General features: G+C 39.4%; 1 protein-coding gene across 3 annotated transcripts in view; it reads left to right on the top strand.

Moving 5' to 3' along the window:
- The window catches only part of CFAP61 (cilia and flagella associated protein 61), a 93149-nt gene that overhangs the window by 13286 nt on the left and 60921 nt on the right, over window positions 1-18942 (top strand). For all 3 annotated transcript variants that reach the window (XM_019612506.1, XM_010706407.3, XM_019612507.2), the window contains exons 7-12: window positions 530-662; window positions 2505-2658; window positions 10368-10459; window positions 11376-11563; window positions 15274-15313; window positions 16668-16807. In XM_019612506.1, coding sequence (XP_019468051.1) covers window positions 530-662; window positions 2505-2658; window positions 10368-10459; window positions 11376-11563; window positions 15274-15313; window positions 16668-16807 — 747 coding nt within the window. The remainder of the gene's footprint in view (window positions 1-529; window positions 663-2504; window positions 2659-10367; window positions 10460-11375; window positions 11564-15273; window positions 15314-16667; window positions 16808-18942) is intronic.

Below are 18942 nucleotides of genomic sequence, written 5' to 3'. Positions count from 1 at the left end.
AAGGAAAGGGAAAGAGAAAGAAAGGGAAAGGGAAAGAGAAAGAAAGGGAAAGAGAAAGAAAGGGAAAGAGAAAGAGAAAGAAAGGGAAAAGGAAAGAAAAATGGAGATTTTCCAAATTGCATTGGTGTAGCTTTTTGAGCTCACTGCCAGCTCTAACTGAGCTCACTGAATGTCATTATTTTAAATGAGGCCAAAAGCCCACGTCCACTCGGCCTGAGATGCCTTGGGTGAGATAGTTTTGAACAGGGCTACTCTCTTGGTTATTCTTTAGAAATAGACAGGCATCTCCATAGGGCAATCCAGATCTGAGGTGGGTGGCATTGGCTTTTGGAAGTGCCTCTGCCTCTGGTTCTGAGGCTCCAGACATAGTGTCTGTTAGAGGCGTGTCCTTAGGTGAAATCATTTCTTCACAGGTAGGTGCTTTGAACGAGATTTTCTTAATATTTGTCAGTGTGCTAACAGAGGAGAACAGAAGTAGCACCTGTTAACAGGAGAGCTATTAGGACATTTCATGATCTCTTTTTCATAGGTTGGAAGATTATGATGATCTCATGTCAATCTGGACGCGTCAGAGTGAGATTCTGAAAGAAACCCATAGTGAATATTTCCTTGCTGATATCATAGCATGTCAAGATGAAGAAAATCAAGCTGTTGTTTGCGAGGTCAGTCTGTCACGTGCTCTAGCTGGATCTAATCATCATGTTAGTGAAGTCATATGTGAGTGACAGCTCGTGCTGCAGCTCAGTGAATAAAAAGAACAAGCTCACTTTTGGAAGGTACAATTCACAATCTGCACGCACACAATGCCCTCTGCCACTTTCTTTGTGTATGTCAGTTCTTTAGGAGTGGTATCTACTGTTAAGTAAATGAAGGAGCAGTTCCCAGTAATTGCATGGATTCTTTCCAAGTAATTGAAACAGGCCATTCTGAAAAAAGCAAGTTGCTGTTTTAGATGTTTTGCATTATAGATGACCAATTTTTATTCTTTGTAGAAGCTAATATTGCATCTGAGAACTTGTAGCCAGTAATGTTTTCACAGTGGAAAGTGCTGTTTTGTTTTTTTCTTCCATCTCTTGGCTCGGGCAGTCAGATCTTTTGATGAATTGAAGGCAGAAACTCAGGAATTAATTTAAATAACAAATAGAGGTGGTAATAGTTATCACACTGAAAACTCCTCTTAATATTTTCATGAGTTAGTAATTGTATGTGGTATTTTAAGCTGATAGGCAGCGTAACCTACTTAATTCCAGAAGTCTGCTTTCTATAGCAAATGATTTTATAAAACCTTACCATGTAATCACTGCCATTGGAAGCCAAATAGGAAACAATAAGCCATTAGTGTAATAGCACATTACAGATGGCTATCTTTATAAATAATACATTTCATTGTACATTTATAGCTCAATATGATACCAGCAAAAGGTATTTCAGGCCCTCGTAGTTTATACTTGCTGCTGCTGCTGCAGATTGGAAAGACACCTCCATGCGAACCAAGATAGATGCCAATTTTCCCTGCAGAGAATGAAGCTGGCAACCTCTTTTTGCACATATGGTAGATGGATTGGTTAATCAGCCTCTGCTGAGCCTTGGGCCTAAAATTACACAGCAGCCAGACAACTGCAGCAACCCTGCTTTTGTTCAGTTACGCAAACAAGGCAAACAAACAATCACTTGTTGTTTGGGAAAAAAATTGAACTCGATTTTTTAATTATTATTATTTTTATTGGAGTGCTTATGGCGGAATGAAATAGCCGTACAAATCCAACCTGTGAGTTTTCATTACGTTTATGAGAGATGCCTTCATTACGTGTATTAAGGAAAAAATATTTTGGTTGTTTTATGGGAAAGTTGAATATAGTACTACAAAATTGAATAGCTTCCTACTTCTAGATTGCTCTTAGCTTAAAGCCAAAACCCACCGACATTCTAGTTCTGATTTCCCACAGTCATTTTGTTTCTCAACAATACAACTTTCTGGAAACTTTCAGTAATGTAATCAAATGTAAAGAGTGATGCTGTTTCAACATTGTAAGGTTCATTTTCGTACTTGACGAGATTTACTTTTTCTAAAGGCTGGTTCTAAGATATTTTCAGGACTCGAAAACATTCGGTGTTTTTAATTCCTCTATAGCATACATATGATATATTGTAAAAGAACTGCTTATGTACTCTACAATTGTTTTCTTTAATTATTTTCATGGGAAAATAAAATATACTTTTCAGTGTAAGCACAATTTTATCTACAGAATAACATTCAGTAATGAGTCAAACACTATGGTTAGCTAAATCCAGATTTTACTTTAGCTGCACTTTAAGTTAAAGAAAAATTACACTTTTTTTGGAGATTTCTTGTTAAAAGGTGTTTTATTGAAACAATAGATCATAATTTTGTCCATATAAATAATCCTAATCCCTCTGCAAATCATTGTGTTTGTTTTTTTTTTTACTGATCTAAAAGTACCTGGTCATCTTGTGCATATTGTGATACTGCTGTTATGTTTCAGGATGGTGGCACTGCAGTGGGATTCATGAGCTTATGCTCTCAAGTAGACATTTCCTTGTTACGTGAGTCTTTTGATCTACGGCTTTTCCATGGACTCTGTAAACCACATCCTGAAGATGTTCTCGAAGTACCAAAGGAGCCAAGCATTCCAGAAGGTATCCATATTCTAAAATTCTAGCTAGATTCAAGTTGCATTTATTTCTAGCTTCTGAGCAGCTTTCAAAAAGGTTGGAAGAGAACGTAGGTTTATATTGGTAAGAAAAAACAAATGAACGTATCTGCTTTGGAGATGGCTGGCTGGTGTTTTTTAATTCAGGAGAGCTGGACTATATGCTGTTAGCACCTTGGAGGCTCTCATTCAAACAGGTGTGTGGGACATAGGTTTCAAATTCAAAGAATAGGGTGTATTTCCAGTTGGCTGCAGTTGTGCTATTAATTGAAGATTTCATTTTCAAACTTGGTTCTAATGTCTGTCAGCAGCTAAGCAGCTGGTTAACAGTGGCTGTTACGTTGTTTTGTTGATTTCTCTCCTTTCCCTGTGGTCCCTTTTCTGCTTTCTCTGCTTCTTGTTTGCAGTCTTTTAGGTTACAAGATTTGGGGGCATCAGGGACTATTTTTGTTCCGTTTTTGTGTTGGACACGATACGACAAAGCAGCTATGAGCCACCTTACTGCAAATAATAAGTAACAGTAACATGAATGCCACCTATTTGTAGAACAGAAATAATTTATGGTTGTTGTCTTTTATTTTTCAGCGTTTAAGGGCTTTTTTTTCCAGAAGGGCAACATTATGCTATCTACTATTAGTAATGGAATTAAAATAAACACCGTTAGGTTGTTACATATCTGCTTGTTTGAACACTAAGCACCAGGCAAAAAATACAACTAGGCAGCTTCAGAGCAGTCACCAGCTGGTATCTCGGAGCTGGCAGCTGTGAGAGAGTAAAGTGAAAGAAAAAAGACTGCCTTCCAGGCACACCTATGCACTTCCCCACCCCTACCCCACAAAGGTAAGAACCTTGCTAATAAGAGATGAAGAAACATCTTCATAATGTATTGGTCCACGCTCCTGGAGCTTCAAGAGTGTTATTTCAAAATAGGTGACAGACATATATAGATGTATAGGTAGGACTGAAGGAAGAAGAAAGATTGTTTGTGGGAGTCTCTTCCGAAAAATAGACCTTTCACTCTTTTCCTGCTGTAGTAGGCCTGCCTTCCTTGCACTGTTTGGTCAGGAACAAACTAAGTTTGAAAGAACTTACCCACCCTGCAAAGTTATGCAAAGTTGGCTCAGGATTAGTTGTTCAGTAAGCTGTATAAAAGCGTGCTGAAAAGTATGAAATGTTCTTCACTTTAAAACTGTAAATATTATCTCTGTATTTTAAGTGCCTGATAGATGTGAGTGGTGTTGATTTCACTTTGACTTCTGTCCTACTACGATATCAGCAAGAAGTCTAGACAACTGTTTTGATCTAAACTCTCAGTTCAGCAGGTTTGCTGATGATCTAAAACTGGAGGCATTAGCTGGTACACCAGAGGGCTGTGCTGCTTTCCAGGATGGCTTGGATAAGGTGAAGAAATGGGCTGGCAGGGACCTCATGAAAATCAACAAGCAGAAGTCTTGCACCTGGCGAGTTTAAACTGTGGGCACTAATATTTGAGGAATGCTCCAAAAGTAATGCCTTCTATTTTATTCTATTGGCCCACGACAATAGAATAGAGGCAGATGTTGGTGGGATGGCAGTAGCAGCTGAACCTTTCCATCAATATTCCATTCCATTTTGTTGCTGTGCAACAGATGGCAGCAGAGGGGCAGTCTGACAGAGTGGTGTCTGACATGGAAGTGCATGTGGAGCGAAGGTGTGCCGCTGGATTCCTTCACGTGGCAAAAATTGCACCACTGACATTCACTGATGCTTACTGAATGTGTATGGAGCCTGACCAGTGGATGTGTGCTCAGTGAGCCAGAGGGTGATGCGTTTCAGCAATTGCGACAGCAGCGTTAAAGATAAGCCAAGTTCCAAATGGCCGTGTACAGCTGTCACACCATGAAATGAAGAGCGTCTTGATCAGCTCATCCACGCAAATCAGCGGATTATAACCAGGGAACTGTGTTTGGAGCTGAATATTGGCTCCAGTGCATTAGAAACATTGAAATATTACGAAGTTTGCACTAGGCTGGTCCCACAAATGCTCACACAGGAACAGAAAGAATGCCATATGCAAGTTGGTCAGGACCTACTGAACCAATAAGAGGCTGAACGAGACAGCTTCCTGGGTTGCATTGTTACCAGGAGATGCGATGCCACCACTACAAGCTGGGACCATGGAGAAGTGACATATTCCCCATTGAAGAAAAAGATGCAGCCCTCAGTGGGTAAAGTGATGTACTTACTCTCTTTTGGGATGGGAAGGGGTGATCCTTTGGTATTTCCTTGAACCCAGACAAACTGTAAACTCTGACTGCTACATTGCAACACTGGCTAAACTGAAGGCTCAAACTTCCAGAGTCAGGCCAGCAAAAAAGACAACCTTCCTCCTGCTACACAGGAACGCCAGGCCTCACACCAGTTTGAAGACCATGAAGTGCACTGTCAGTCTTGATTGGACTGTCCTGTCACACCCACCATAGTTTGGATTCAGTGCCTTCTGACTTCTGTCTGTTTGGGTTGATGAAAGATGGACTGCATGGACAACGTTTTCCTAGCAGCACCATCATAGCAGCTGTGGAACAGTGGGTTGCCTCAGCTGGTGCAGATTTTTAAGAGCACAGCATGCAAGCTCTTGTTCATTGTTGGTGGGAATGCATTGCGTATGGTTGTGACTATGTTGAAAATTGGTGTTGAGTAGCTGAGAAATTTCTCTGTCAAACAGTGCTATTGTGCTCTTTTTATCTATTGTTTTCGTGGAAATAAATAGGAGGCATTACTTTCAGAGTGACCTATGTAATTTTGGTGGTTGATGTTCATTTGTGATGTTGTTTACTTAAGACATATATACGTACACTAATGTATTGGTATTCCTCTGCTTGGAATGGCAAGTAAGGTTTTATCATGGGTCCTGTGAAATACCAACCTACAGCATGGAGCCAATTCCTAACTTCTGTCTCCAGAGTAGAGTGGCATCAGGAGCTGCTACCACCCTCCTGCTTCCATCTTCTTCCTGCTGAGCAGGCAGCCTGGAGGTGCCACTTGCATTTGTAGCTCTGTTAGATCTAGAGCCACAATTTCAAGCTGCTTTTGTTCAAGAGCAGCCGTAGGAAAAGAGATTTATTGGTAGGCTTTTTCAGATCTCTTGTGTGCCAATCACTGAGGGTCTCAAAGGTCTACACCGGAGAAGGAACTTCTCAGCAAAGAACCTGACTGATATCATTCTTAGAGAGAGTGCCAATAGAAATTAATAGTAAAACTGAAGGTGGCTCGTAGCAATATATTGCTCAGGAATACTAATTTCTGTTATCACTGAATAATGATAAAACTATTGTGCTCTGTGCATTTAAGAATATGAACTATTACAAGAGTTCCATCTTGGTAGTCCATTGCTAAGCTCACTTTTGATTATTTGCATAGCTATACATGATCATATAAATGCTGTTACAACAATTGCACCATTTCTGCAGTCCACTGTATTGGAAATCTGCTGCCAAATTGTCTGGGGAAGCTTCACTGCCTTTATATCATCTTATGTCAATAGAAGACGTGGTCTTTCTTTTATTGAATGAATTGTCTGAGAATTTAAAATGCAAGCCACATTCCTTTATAGAGTCATTTTATAGAGTTCCCACATGAAAACAACAACAGCAAGACCCAACGGGGATATTTCTTCCAAGCTCTTCAGCTTCCAAACAGAGACCACAGGTTGATACTATTTTTTGTTTTCCTTTCAAAACACTGAATAATAATGGAAGAGTGTACAAAAATCAGTGTTTAACATAATATTGATATGCCACTTACATTTCAGGGTAATTACAGTAATTTGGTTGTTACTCTATATGGTGTCACGAATTAGCAGCTAGAAAACATGATGCCGTGGGAATGATTCAAGGGCTTTTCATCAGGCTTCACGTTGAACTGGCTTCTGAATCCTGCTGACTGTTACCTCTGCTAACAACCCAGCAATCACAGAATTATTATTATTATTATTTTTGTTGTTCATTTTCCTTGCTTCATTTAGTGCAGCTATATTTAATGCTCTTCAGAGTCACTTGTGTACAGCATGCATGTAAACAGCGATGTAGCTACATTTGACAGCAGTGGATGGTGGAGCCATAAAGGGATTTCATTTTAATGTAAAGTCAGAAACAACATATCAATATTTACATGACAACAAGAAGCTTGTATTAATTAACTTCTGACACCTGCAAGGCTGTTTATAATGAGAAGTGTAGCTGGGTTAATCAAGATGACATTTGATCATTTCTGTGCAGTCTCACATCTGTGATACCCCTGGAGAAACCTTCATTTCTAACCCCTGTGTTTCTTCTTGCCCTGCAAATTGTGTCTGCATTCTTTTCTCCTAACAGACAAATAGATTTTCAGAGAGCAGATTTTTAAAAAGACTTGGAGCTTAATTATTTTAAACCTTTGAATTTAAACTCTATGAAGAAAAATACTTATGACAATGAATACAGCTTAGATGGATTTGCCGTAGTAAAGCTCAGCCAGCGGAGAGAAGAATTTTGTTGTGCTGACTTTTGATGGTTTTTCTCCTCCTCCTGCAGCTCAAAAACTCAAAAACTTTGTCTTTCCTATGTTCCTAATGCTTTCCAATGCAGGGATGTGCTGACCTAATCCGTTTTATCCAGCCATGATATCTAAACCTGAAGAGTTTATTAGTTAAAAGTTGTTTTCAGGCTCAACTTTTAAGAGATTGTATCTGTAAAATTAGAGAGGTGACAGTATAAGGAATGGCAAAACAATTGAAGACAGATTTTCAGGGGCTTGGATACAGCAGCTGACACTTAGCTTCAGTAATTTTGGTGGTTATTTGATGGAATATGTTGGCTTCAGTAGTACTTGAGTGTTTTTATTCCAGGTGACGACTTGAATAATTTTGGTCCATAAAATTGATTTTAGTTGTGGCTTTTATGAGAGGAGATCAGGTGATCTCTGGTTCTGAACACCCTCACTTTCCACTGACTTTGAATCATAGAATACATCACCATGCAGATTTAGGAATTGCTTTCCCAGAAATACTTCATGTCTGCTGGAACGGTGGTTGCCTACTGCCTAACAAGTATCAAGATGTTATGAAAGTTAGTGGTCTGCTCTCTAACATTGATGCCAGGTATCAGTAGTGTTCTGTAGAGTGCTTAAGTAATTAAAATACAACATAACGCATCTTTTATGTTCCAAACTGGTTTGGGGTATTTTTGTTGTGGTTTCTTACATTTTAATTATCCACTTTGTATTTGCCTCCAGCCAATGGGTAGAAAGGCAAAAAATATATTTAGATGTTTATCTAACTTCCTGACATGTAGGTGTTTGCTTTAATTGGCTTTAGCGCTTCATCAGAAATGCTGCAAGCATATACACACATACACTGCATCATATTAGTATCTATCGTGGCTGTTTATCATGTCAGTCAGTGATTAAAAAAAGATTCATCAAGTGGCTACAAGTAATTTCATCCAATCAGCTTAATTTCCTGTTTTACTCACAAAAAATACTATTACTCCAATTGAGATGAAGTAAACTGGAGGGCCATTTTAATGTTACTGAGGAAAGCAGGATGATGATAAAATTATACAATGGCTCAGGTTGGAAGGGATCTTAAAGATCACCTATTTCCAGCCCCCTGATTGGTGAGGCACGATCTGCCCTTGATGAAGCCGTGCTGATTATCTTAGATCACTACGTCATTTTGTGTGTGCCTGAACATATCTTCCAGGAGGATCTGCTCCGTGATATTCCCAGGCACAAATGTGACACTCACCAGCCTGTAGTTGCCCTGTAGTTTCTTTCTCTCTTCGTTGAATCTGACAGTGATGTTTCCCTTTTTCCAATCACCAGGGACTTTGCCAGACATACATGACTTTTCAAATATGATTGAGAACGGCTTGGAAACCACATCAGCCAGTTCCTTCAAGTTCCTGAGATGTAGGTTGTCTGACCACACGGACTTGCATGCATTCAGCCCCATGAGGCAGCCTCATTTCGGACTTGCTCTTTGCTCACAGTGGGAGGGATTTTGTTCCCCTGATCTCTTCAGAGACATGAGAATTGTGGGAATTCGCTGTCACTGCCAGTGAAGACTGAGTTTAAGAGCTCATTGAGCCTTCTCCATGTCTGTTAAAGCTCCGTTCTCATTTTTCACACTTTCCTTTGCCTGTCTTTTCTGACCAGTGTACATGCACCTATAGAATCCCTTCTTATTATTTTTCACATCCTTTGCCAAATTTAGTTCCATCTATGCCTTGACTTTCCTGATCCCACTTCTGAGAGACCAGACAGCATCCCTATATTCATCTCAAAGCATTAATTCCTGCTTCTTCTGCTTGTGCTTTTCCTTTTTTTCCCTTAATGTGGCCAGCAAATTCTTGCTCAGCCATGCCATTTTACTGTCTCCTCTACTTCCTTCTCGTGCTGGGGGATGGAGAGCTCTTGTGCTCTCAGAAAGGTGTCCTTAAAGAGTTGCCAGCTACTACGTTCCATTCCTATGTTCCCAAGGACAGTTTTCCAGGGGGTCTCATTCAGTAACTCCTCAACAGTCAAAAATCTGCTCTGCTGAAGTTCATGGTCATGACTACACTCTTTGCTAGGCCCTTGTTCCTCAAGATCCCAAATTTGACCAGGTCACAGTCGCTACAGCCCAAACTGCCTCTGATCTTAACCACTATAATGATCTCCTCTGCATTGATGAGCACCAGGTCTGGTAACGCTTCATCTCTGGTTGGTCTGTCCAAAACCTGGGCAGTTATCCTCAGTGGACTCCAGGACTCCATGATCCATCATGTAGATGTAAGACCTGCTTTCTGTTAATTTGATGGTCAGTTACCTTTCCTTTCCACGGGGCCCTTTTATTCCTTCTTTATGCTGCTGATGTCTAACAGCCTACCAAGGCTGTGGTCATTGCTACTACGGGCATGCCACGTGCAGTTCAATCTGAGTCTGATTTTTGGCTGAAAAATCATACAGACAAAAATTGCAATAGGCAATTGACTGGCAAAGTGCTTTGAAGCAGTTACTTCAGCATCCAGGAAAAGCAGCAGAGGAGAGCATTTCTTAGATAAGAGCATTTTTTAGACAAGGCAAAAATTGGCAAACTGTGGAGGACTGGTCAAATGGCAAATGCCTTTTGTAAGAAATGAAATAAGGGTTAGAGAGCTAGTTAAAATTATCAAATGAGAAGGAAATTTAAATGCCTGTTTCTTATCCCTATTTGCTCCATTAGGTAAGGCTTCTGGCTTGCCTAGGTTTTATTCTGATAGGAGAAATAATCTGAGTATTGAGCACCTTTGCTCATTCTTATGGTCATTAGAAAACAAGGTAGCAACAGATGTAGCTTTAAAGATACTAGTCAATACACTAGTCACTTCTATTTTTCCCTTCAGGTAGAATCACAATTTATTACATGTAATATAAGAGTTAGAAATTGCTTCCAAACTCTGTCTTATTCAATATCTATCTGTCTTGAAGCCAATTATCTGATTTATCTGATTTTTCCTTGAGATCAGATTGTCTAATGAAGTTCTAGCCAAGTAAATACAGGAGAGTCTGTTTTAAACATGGTTTAATTACAAATAAATAAAACCAACCTTTCAACAGAAGCAGTCTGGCACACCTCCTCATCAGTTATCACCGTGATTCTGATGGTTAAAGCTTGCATTTTCAGACCTGATTTGTTTATTCTTTTACATTACTCAGACGAAGATAAAAGGAATCAAAAAAGTCAGGAAGCAGAAACCGTTTCATCTCAGAACTTGGAAGACATTAGTGGTGAAGATGCAGCTGTGCAGGTAACACACAAAAAACTAATTTGAAGCAGAGGAGGAGGCTGTTGGGACAAGCGGTGTTTCCTGTTTCTGCTCCTGCACTGTCCACTGCTGGCACCCACAGATCAGAACTGCTTTAGCTAGGGTCTATGTGGAGGTAGTAGTTATGATTAACCAGAAGAGTTACCCATCTGGTTCCATTTGAACAGTGGGCAATATGGGAATTGGAACAAGTGACACTGAGGGAGAAAAGGGAAGGGCCTGCCCTCACCTGTGTATATGGGGGTTCATGGCTTCAAGAAGCCTCTGATGAAGTTGAGAAGAGAGCATTTCTGTAACAGGATGGGAGTCTGCTTGCATGGAAAGGAGTGTGAGTTTTGAGGTTCTAACTCACTGTTACCCAGCTTCAAATCTCTTACTGACAGAAAGCTATCAAAGCTGTTAAAAAGTAGCAGTATAGCTTCGGTTTTCTCCCGTAATCTGTGGAACTCACAGGGCCCTTGTTCTGACTGTGTATCTTTTGTTGTTTCTGGTGATGAAGCTCAACTTGATAAAAGAGCATCAATATGAAATGTATTGATGTAGCATACATCAGTATAGATATGCAGATGACATACATAGATAACAAACATAGATAACGTTTTAATTTTCATGTAGTTTTGCGTCAGAGACATTTATTGCCTCACAAAAGAATTCTAACAATAACCATTTATGAATATTTTGCTCTGCAGCACCAATTTATGCATTTTTAAAGACCATTTTTGCTTAGTGTTTCAAAAACAGCATGTTAAAAATGCCTCCTCAGACTTCTGTGTTTGTCAAAATGACAGGTAAAATTCTGCTTAAAATACTGTAAAATAGGAATGATGCAAGACCTTAATTTAAAAAATGAAAATATTTTCCGGAATGTTTTATGTGATCACTATTTCTATAATTGCAGAAAGATGGAGTGATTGCTATTTCCCATACTGAACTGCCTTTAGATGATGTCATACACACGGATTTTCATGCCTCAGCAACTTCCTTCCTTGAGGCTGAAGAAAAAGATACTTTTCATCCAGTATATAGAGGAGCTTCAAATGCTTTCTGTATTCGTCTATTTTGTATCGATGAGAAGTATGAAACTAGGTAAGCATGGATGACTGGTTACTGCTTTTCTAATCTTAGTAACAACTTTTAAAGTAGTAGTTTTCAGACAGATCTGAAACTGACAGCACCTGCTGCAGCTAGGTTAGATTCCTCTCACCTTTCATTTTTCCCCCATTTTTTTCTTTTACTTTCACTGATAACTTATTGAAACTTTCAACCTCCAGCTACAACCTCCTATATCTGAGAAGACTGCGAAGGAAAAAAAATAAGTTACTTTTGGTGCAGGAATAGTGGTTGAAGATATTAAAGAGCAGTACTGACACCTGAGGGATACCAGTCGTCACTGATCCCCATCTGGACATTGAGCCACTGACCATCACTCACTGGGTACAACCTTGCAACCAGTTCCTCATCCATCAAACAGTTCACCTATCAAGTCTACATCTTTCCAATTTGGAGAGAAGAATATTGTGGGGGACCATGTTAATGGCCTTACTGAAGTCCAGCTGGATGACATCAGTGTCTCTTCCCTTGTTTACTGATGCAGTTACACCGGAATTGAAGGCCATCAGGTTGGTCAGGCAGGACCTGCCCTTGGTGAAGCCGTGCAGGTTGTCCCATATCCCATCGCTCTCTTCCATGTGTCTTAGCATAGCTTCCAGGAAGATCTCCTCCATGATCTTCCTCAGCATAGAGCTGAGGCTGACATGTCTGTAGTTGCCTGTTTCATCTTTCCTACCCTTCATAAAAATAGGTGTGACAATGCCTCATCCTTCCCACTCTTCTTAAAAATAGGTGTGACAGTGCCTTTTTTTCCAGGGACTTCACCTCACTGCCATGACTTTCCAAATATCATGGAGAGTAGCTTGGCAACTAAGTCAGCCAGTTCCCTCAGGACTTTGAGTTGCATCTCATGAGGACCCATAGACTTATGGATGTTCACGTTCCTCAGGAGGTTGCAAACCTTACAGTGGGAGGGGGTTATTTCTTCCAACAATTTCTTCCAAGGGGTGTGTGAAGAACAGTTGCCAGTGAAGACTGAGACAAAAATGTTGAGAACCTTAGCCTTCTCCTTGTGTGTTGTTATCAACTTGCTTATATTGCTCACAAGAGGGAGGGTATGCCTTCTTGAACTTTCCTTTTCTTTATGATGTACCTGTCAAAGCCTTTCTTGATCTTCTTTGCACCCTTTGTCAAGTCCAGTTCTAGTTCGGTCTTGGCCTTCCTGACTCCATCCCTACACAGCCCTGCAGCATCCCTACACTCCTCCCAGGGCACCTGTCCCTGCTTCCACTGCCTGTATATTTTCTTCTTGCTCTCCAATTTGACCAGCAGGTCCCAGTTCAACCATGCCAGTCTCTTGCCTTGCTGTCCTGACTATCTATACTTGGGGTGGAGAGCTCTTGTGCCCTAAGGAAATATTCCTTTAAGATCTGCCAGCTCTGTTCTGTTTTCTGTCCTTGAGGGCAGATTCCCAGAGGTTTTGTTGACCAACTCCCTGAGGAGTTGGAGTTTGACTTTCCTAAAATTTAACATCTGATTTTACACTTTGTCTGTCTCATATCCTTCAGGAATATGAACTCCACCATTGCATGGTCACTACAGCCCAGGGAGCCTCCAATTCTGATGTCACCAATCAATCATGGTGCAGGAAATCTGTTCAAGAATGGTTAATTTATGGACAATCTAAAAAAAAAGATGCAGGGTAATTATTGCAGAATAAAATAACTTTTTAAAGTTATACTCAGGTGAGGAACTTACTCTGAAATAATCTAATATGCTGAAATAGCAAAACAAAACAGTGATCTACTGTAACTATGTTGGGAAATAATCTCTCTGTAGGCTGGTTGAGTTCTTTGCTCACAGCATCCTTCTTAGGATAAGGATCTGTCATTTCTTTGTCCACTTTTGACATTCTAGCTACCATAAGAACCACTGTTGTTTCTGTTCAAGATATGTTGACTATGTTTATCACTGAACACTGCAGTCCCTTTCTTCTTTCCCTGGAGACATCTTGGATTCCAAGATGAATATCTTCAAGAAGATAGCATTCCTTTGTAGTCTTCCCCTAAGATTAACAGTCATACAGGATCTTCTCAGGGCTGAGGATTCTCTAGATTGTTATTTTATGGTATTTTCCCTGTATGTTTCCCTAGCTTTCACTATCATGATCCACCTGTTTGTGAAAGAATCTGACCACTAGAAAAGCAAATATGTCTGAGATGATGATTTGAAGTAATCCTGACTGTATCTCAGAATTTTGTCATGAGGGACTTACTGCTGACCCTTCATAGCATGGATCCAGAAATAGTAATTTGGTTGTAATGTAGGTACGATTATATCTTAGCCCTTGGGGGAAGTATACTGCTGAGGAATTTATGTTATCCAGTAGAGTTGCTAAATGTTTCCATCTCTTACATCTAGAACTGTTATGTGGCTTGCTAGTACATATAAAGAGAAACGTGAAGGAACTGAACTGCTATTTTCTACCTACAGATATTTGATACCTTCTTAACTCCTTGAAAATTCTTCCATCTCCATTCCTTGATGCCAAGAAGTTGCTGGACACCAGAGAACAGAAACATACATTGCTTTAGTGTTTTCCTTTCCTTTACTTACCTGTTTGTTTAACTGGTCTTAATTAGGTATTATATGTATGTTGGCCGCTCAAATGTTTCATATTAATTTCCATGGAAACTGCAACACAAACAAAGGGCACAATAACACAATTTGATAGGGGAAATTCTCAGCTACAAAGCACTGTTTTTCAACAAAGACACCACCATTAGTCGTGCATTTTTACCAGCAGTGAACAAGAGCCTGCATGCTGCACTCATCCAAATCTGCACGAGCAGAGGTGACAGCTGTGCATGGCTGAATGAAACATGGCTTGTCTTTCACGTTGCTGTTGCCACTGCAGAGATGCATCACCTCACTGTGCTCATATCCACCAGTTGCCCTCCATAAATCTTCAGTAAGCATCAGTGAATGTCGATGGGTGCATTTTTTCTGCATCGAGCAATTCAGTGACACACCTTGGCTTCATACACACTTCCTTGTCAGATGCCATTTTGTCAGACTGCCCCTTGGCTGCCATCTGCTGCATGACAACAAAATGTAATGCAGTGTTAATGGGAAGGTTCAGTCTCTACTGCCATACCACCAATATCTGCCTCGGTTGTCATGGGTCAACATAATAAAGTGGAGGCATTACTTCTGGAGCAGCCCTCATATAATATTCTAATCAAATGAGTATTTATACATTGTTAGTTTTCAAATTGTTCACTCAATCACAAATATTTTAATTAAAAATGATTTCTCCTTCCATTCCAGTAATAATATTGCCATAGAAATTAAAGAGAACTTAGTTATTTTAATTACATGTTTGATGGGGAGAGGTTTTGTCAGCATTTTTAGGTAACAGATATCCGTATAGAATATCTTCAGAAGTCACATTTTGTATTATGGAGTAATATTACATAAAGCTTCATTTTAACTGTATTTGATAGGCCTTGGTATCCTTACACAGAGGAGAATATGGATTAATTTGGTAGATTTATTTAGTCTTTTAAAACGCAAATGTCACTTTTCACTGTCAGTGTGGAACAGAGTGTGGAAGTGCTCTAAAACAGTAGGTGAGAAGTAGAAAGGAATTAAGTATTTCTTACACTTATGAGGAAGTAAATATTGAAATGTTTAGGATCTGCTTGTTATGCACGTTATCTAACTGTGTTTACTCTTGGTTACAGATCACTGGATTTTCTGCATTATGTTTTCAAGCTTTTTCCAGTACGTATACCTTAAAGTTTTAAAGTTTGCTCACGTTTTTGCTTGGAGGGACAATAATGCAGCTGACAGCAATAGCACATACATACAATGCCTGAGTAAGCCAGTGACTCACAAGAGTGCACTATGGATTGCTATCCTGTGCTGAGTTACTCTGAGGAGTCTGACTTCTCTTCTTGGCTGCTTTTGGGCTTTATCTATTGTGTGCATAAGTTCTTTGCTTATGTTTCGTAGGTATGTTTCATAGTGGTTTATTTTTGTTTTTTTTAGTGTCTAGGAAATGACCCTGTTAATGAAATCTGTAGTATTTGCCTATATGCTAAACCAGGAATGTTTGTGTTAAAGCTAATGTGAGGCAAAGAAGATTGTGAATTAACAGTGCAGTAGCTATTTCACATTAGCTCTCTGTGTAATCAATCTGCATCCGAGGCAACAAAGTATATTTTCTAAGGCATCCTTAATGCATGCTGTAGCACTGTAAATTCCCTCTACAAATTAATGCATGGTAGCATCCTTTAGAGACAGCTTACCACTGATGCAGAAGTGGCCCTAGCTATCAGCATGTACAAAAATGCTTCTCACTTCCAAAGAAAGTTCCCAAAGAAAGTGAACGCAGAAAAGGATCTCAAATTTCATACTAATTTATCCATCCAACAATATACTTGCCATCTGTAGTTTCTTGAGACAAAATGTCTCAGTAAAATCACCAGATGTAGTAAGAAAAATTAACCACGTGATATCCTTAAACTGTGCAAATACAGTGTGTGCTTGTGATGTGTGTGTATCCTGTAACATGTATGTACCAGAAATGCCAAATTCAGGACAAGGAGGACATCAAAGTATACATGAAGCTGATAAATGCAAGGTCAATCTGAGCTTGCATGCTGACTATTTGTTGAGGATTTTAGGGCTCTGGTTGTTGGTCTCAGCTGCAAATGTGCAGAAGATCCCAGAGAGACATATGCTGTCTTAAAATTCCAGTGCAACAGAATTACAGGGTAGAAAAAACATATCAAGGAAAATGGGTTAGCTCTAAAGGTCTGGGCATAAGGAGTAATGTTTCCACTGAAGAAGAAAAGAAAAATGGGGAGAAAAAGAACCTTTAGGGAATGCCAGGACAAGACTTTACTACTAGAGCTAAAAGACTCATTTCTGTAAGCTGAATTAATTTGGGGCTTATCAGTTCCTTCGTGCTGCCTGTGCATCAAGCCATCTAGGTAAAGCAACATTTGGAGTGTATGTACATTTTAAGCAAAGCATTCAGTTTATTTTCTTTTTATCCCCTGTAGTCAGAAGCTTCTGTGAAAAGCTGGTATTGAGATCACCGAGAGTCTATATTCTCTGCATATATTTTCAGGACAAAGACTTCTGTATCATCCTTGTGCCACATTATGTACCAGAGTTCCACCTGATCCAGAGTTTTGTTCGAGTTGCCCCTTCCTGTACTTCCCAGTTTGGTCGTGAGCTTTACGTGTTCCACCGTGCAGGATTGCTCAAGTGAGTCATGTGCCTCACAGCAACAAATGAAGTACTCTGAATTACTTTTATAATTGCATCATCCAACCCAACATCAGGTGTATATTCCTGCTTGCTCTTACAAATGTGCATGGTACAGTGCAGCATCTTACAAATTGGTAGCCTGAACCCCAAAACTGTATGGTTGAATAGCACAGGTCTGTGCCTGGAACAATTAGGCTTTAGCAATATTACTGCAACTGTCTCACTTCTTGTTCTGGAGTGAATCCTAAGCCAACTGAGATGTATCTCCACCTCCACATAACGGTATAATCAACAGTGTAGAAATACGGTTACAACGTCATGAAATAAATTAATTAGTGACATAAATTTTAATTAAACAAAAAATGAGGTAATTAGAAACGTAACGGCATGTGGTCTTCTAACTGCCAGCATTTCTGTAGTTGACTTTATAGAAGAAAGAAAAAAAAAATGCAAGAAGAGGATTCATTTAAAACTTGTATCTGTGTATCTTATTCAAGCTACTTCATTGGAGAACAAGGCCAACAGAGAAATGCAAACCATTTGACCCTTAGGACTTAGACCAGCTTGAATAACATTAATATTTGGAAGCCAGGTGTAGATTTAGTTCTTGGAAGCGTAAAATAGCTCTCTTGCAAAAGAGATGTGCAGTAATGTACATCTGGAACATACACACAGCAGTAACCTCATTGTTGAGTATCTGTTTTACCTAAGTTATCTCTAGGTTATTTTTGGTGTTGAATCATGTATTTCATTTCTTTCAAATTCTATGCTACTCTGTATGTTTCTACAGTCTGAAATACTGACAAACTGGGATACAGAACCTCTCTGATCATGATTCTTGTTACATTGCATATAAGTTTTCCAGTGCTTTGTTTGTATGACAAGCTGGACAAAACACCAATCTTAAATTTTTGGCACAACTGGAGATTTTCCCTTATGTTTCTTATAAATGCAGCTAAATACTACTTGATTTCAGAGAAATACTTCTGTTTTAATTGCATACTTAGTCACCATTGATGGTATACAAATAGCTTGTGCAGGAACTGGCCAGCTACTCTTGGACCTATGCAGAAGCTTTTTTACCATGGGATGGAATTGAGCTACTGTGTGTTATGTAAGAATCCAGCTGGCCAAAGATAAAGCCACTGGAGTAATTCCTGTTAATCTCAGTCACAGCTGTTCAGTAACAGAGCAGTAGGATTGGTAGTCATGAGTCCTTTTGCGATTTTGATAAAAATTAAACTTGTTATCAAGGTTTTTTAAAGGACCTTAAAATTCTGATTGAATTGCGCATATTGCAAGCAATACCCGAGCCTTTCTGTGGCAACAAAATAGGATTATTAGTTGCATTTTCCAGACCCTTTACAGCTGTGCTGGAAAGAAGGAAAAAAATAGCCTTCAAAAAAGATGTATAAGAGACCAGGTGAAGCTTTTAGAAAATTTCTATGCACAACTCAATGCACAACAGCAGATAACTCGCTTAGAAAAAAGTATGAAGAAGTAAAAGATCAATATATTGTACTTGCACCAAGAGCTTTCAAAAGGCATGTGAGTGAAAAAGACATCACATAAAATGGATTAAAAGGAAAACAGGGGTAAGAAGGTGGGAATCTGAAGACATGAAAGGGCAAAATCAGAAGAGGCACAGGCACAAAATGAGATACTGATTAGCAAAGGTTGGAGAAGGAGTAAGAAAAAGTGTTAAGTACACAAAAAGCAAGAGTGCAGCAAATGGAAGTATAGGTCTGCTACTTAACAGTGAAGGAGAAAAAATAACAGGTGAGAAGGCATAGGCTGAACTGCTTAATGGGTACTTTCCTTCAATTTTCACTAAAAGGCATAATAATAATAACAGTGTCCTGGCTTCTGGGCAGTCAAAGGAACTGGGCACCTGAAGTGAGTTAATTCTTTGCTGGAAGAAAAATGAACCCAGACCTTGGATAGCCCTTCCTACTCTTTCATACTCACAATGGATCTGGTTGTTTTAACTATCCATTTATTTATTTTAAAATATAAAATATAAAATATTTACATAACATAACATTACATAGTGTTTTTCTAGCACTAGAAGTGTACTTCATTAGTGGTCCAGTTGCCTTCTCTTGGACACGTGGGGAGGAGAACTCAAATCA

This window comes from Meleagris gallopavo, chromosome 2, assembly GCF_000146605.3.
Source record: "Meleagris gallopavo isolate NT-WF06-2002-E0010 breed Aviagen turkey brand Nicholas breeding stock chromosome 2, Turkey_5.1, whole genome shotgun sequence".
Lineage (NCBI taxonomy): Eukaryota > Metazoa > Chordata > Aves > Galliformes > Phasianidae > Meleagris > Meleagris gallopavo.
The sequence above is the reverse complement of the archived record's forward strand: the minus strand, read 5'-3'. Positions and strand labels throughout refer to the sequence as shown.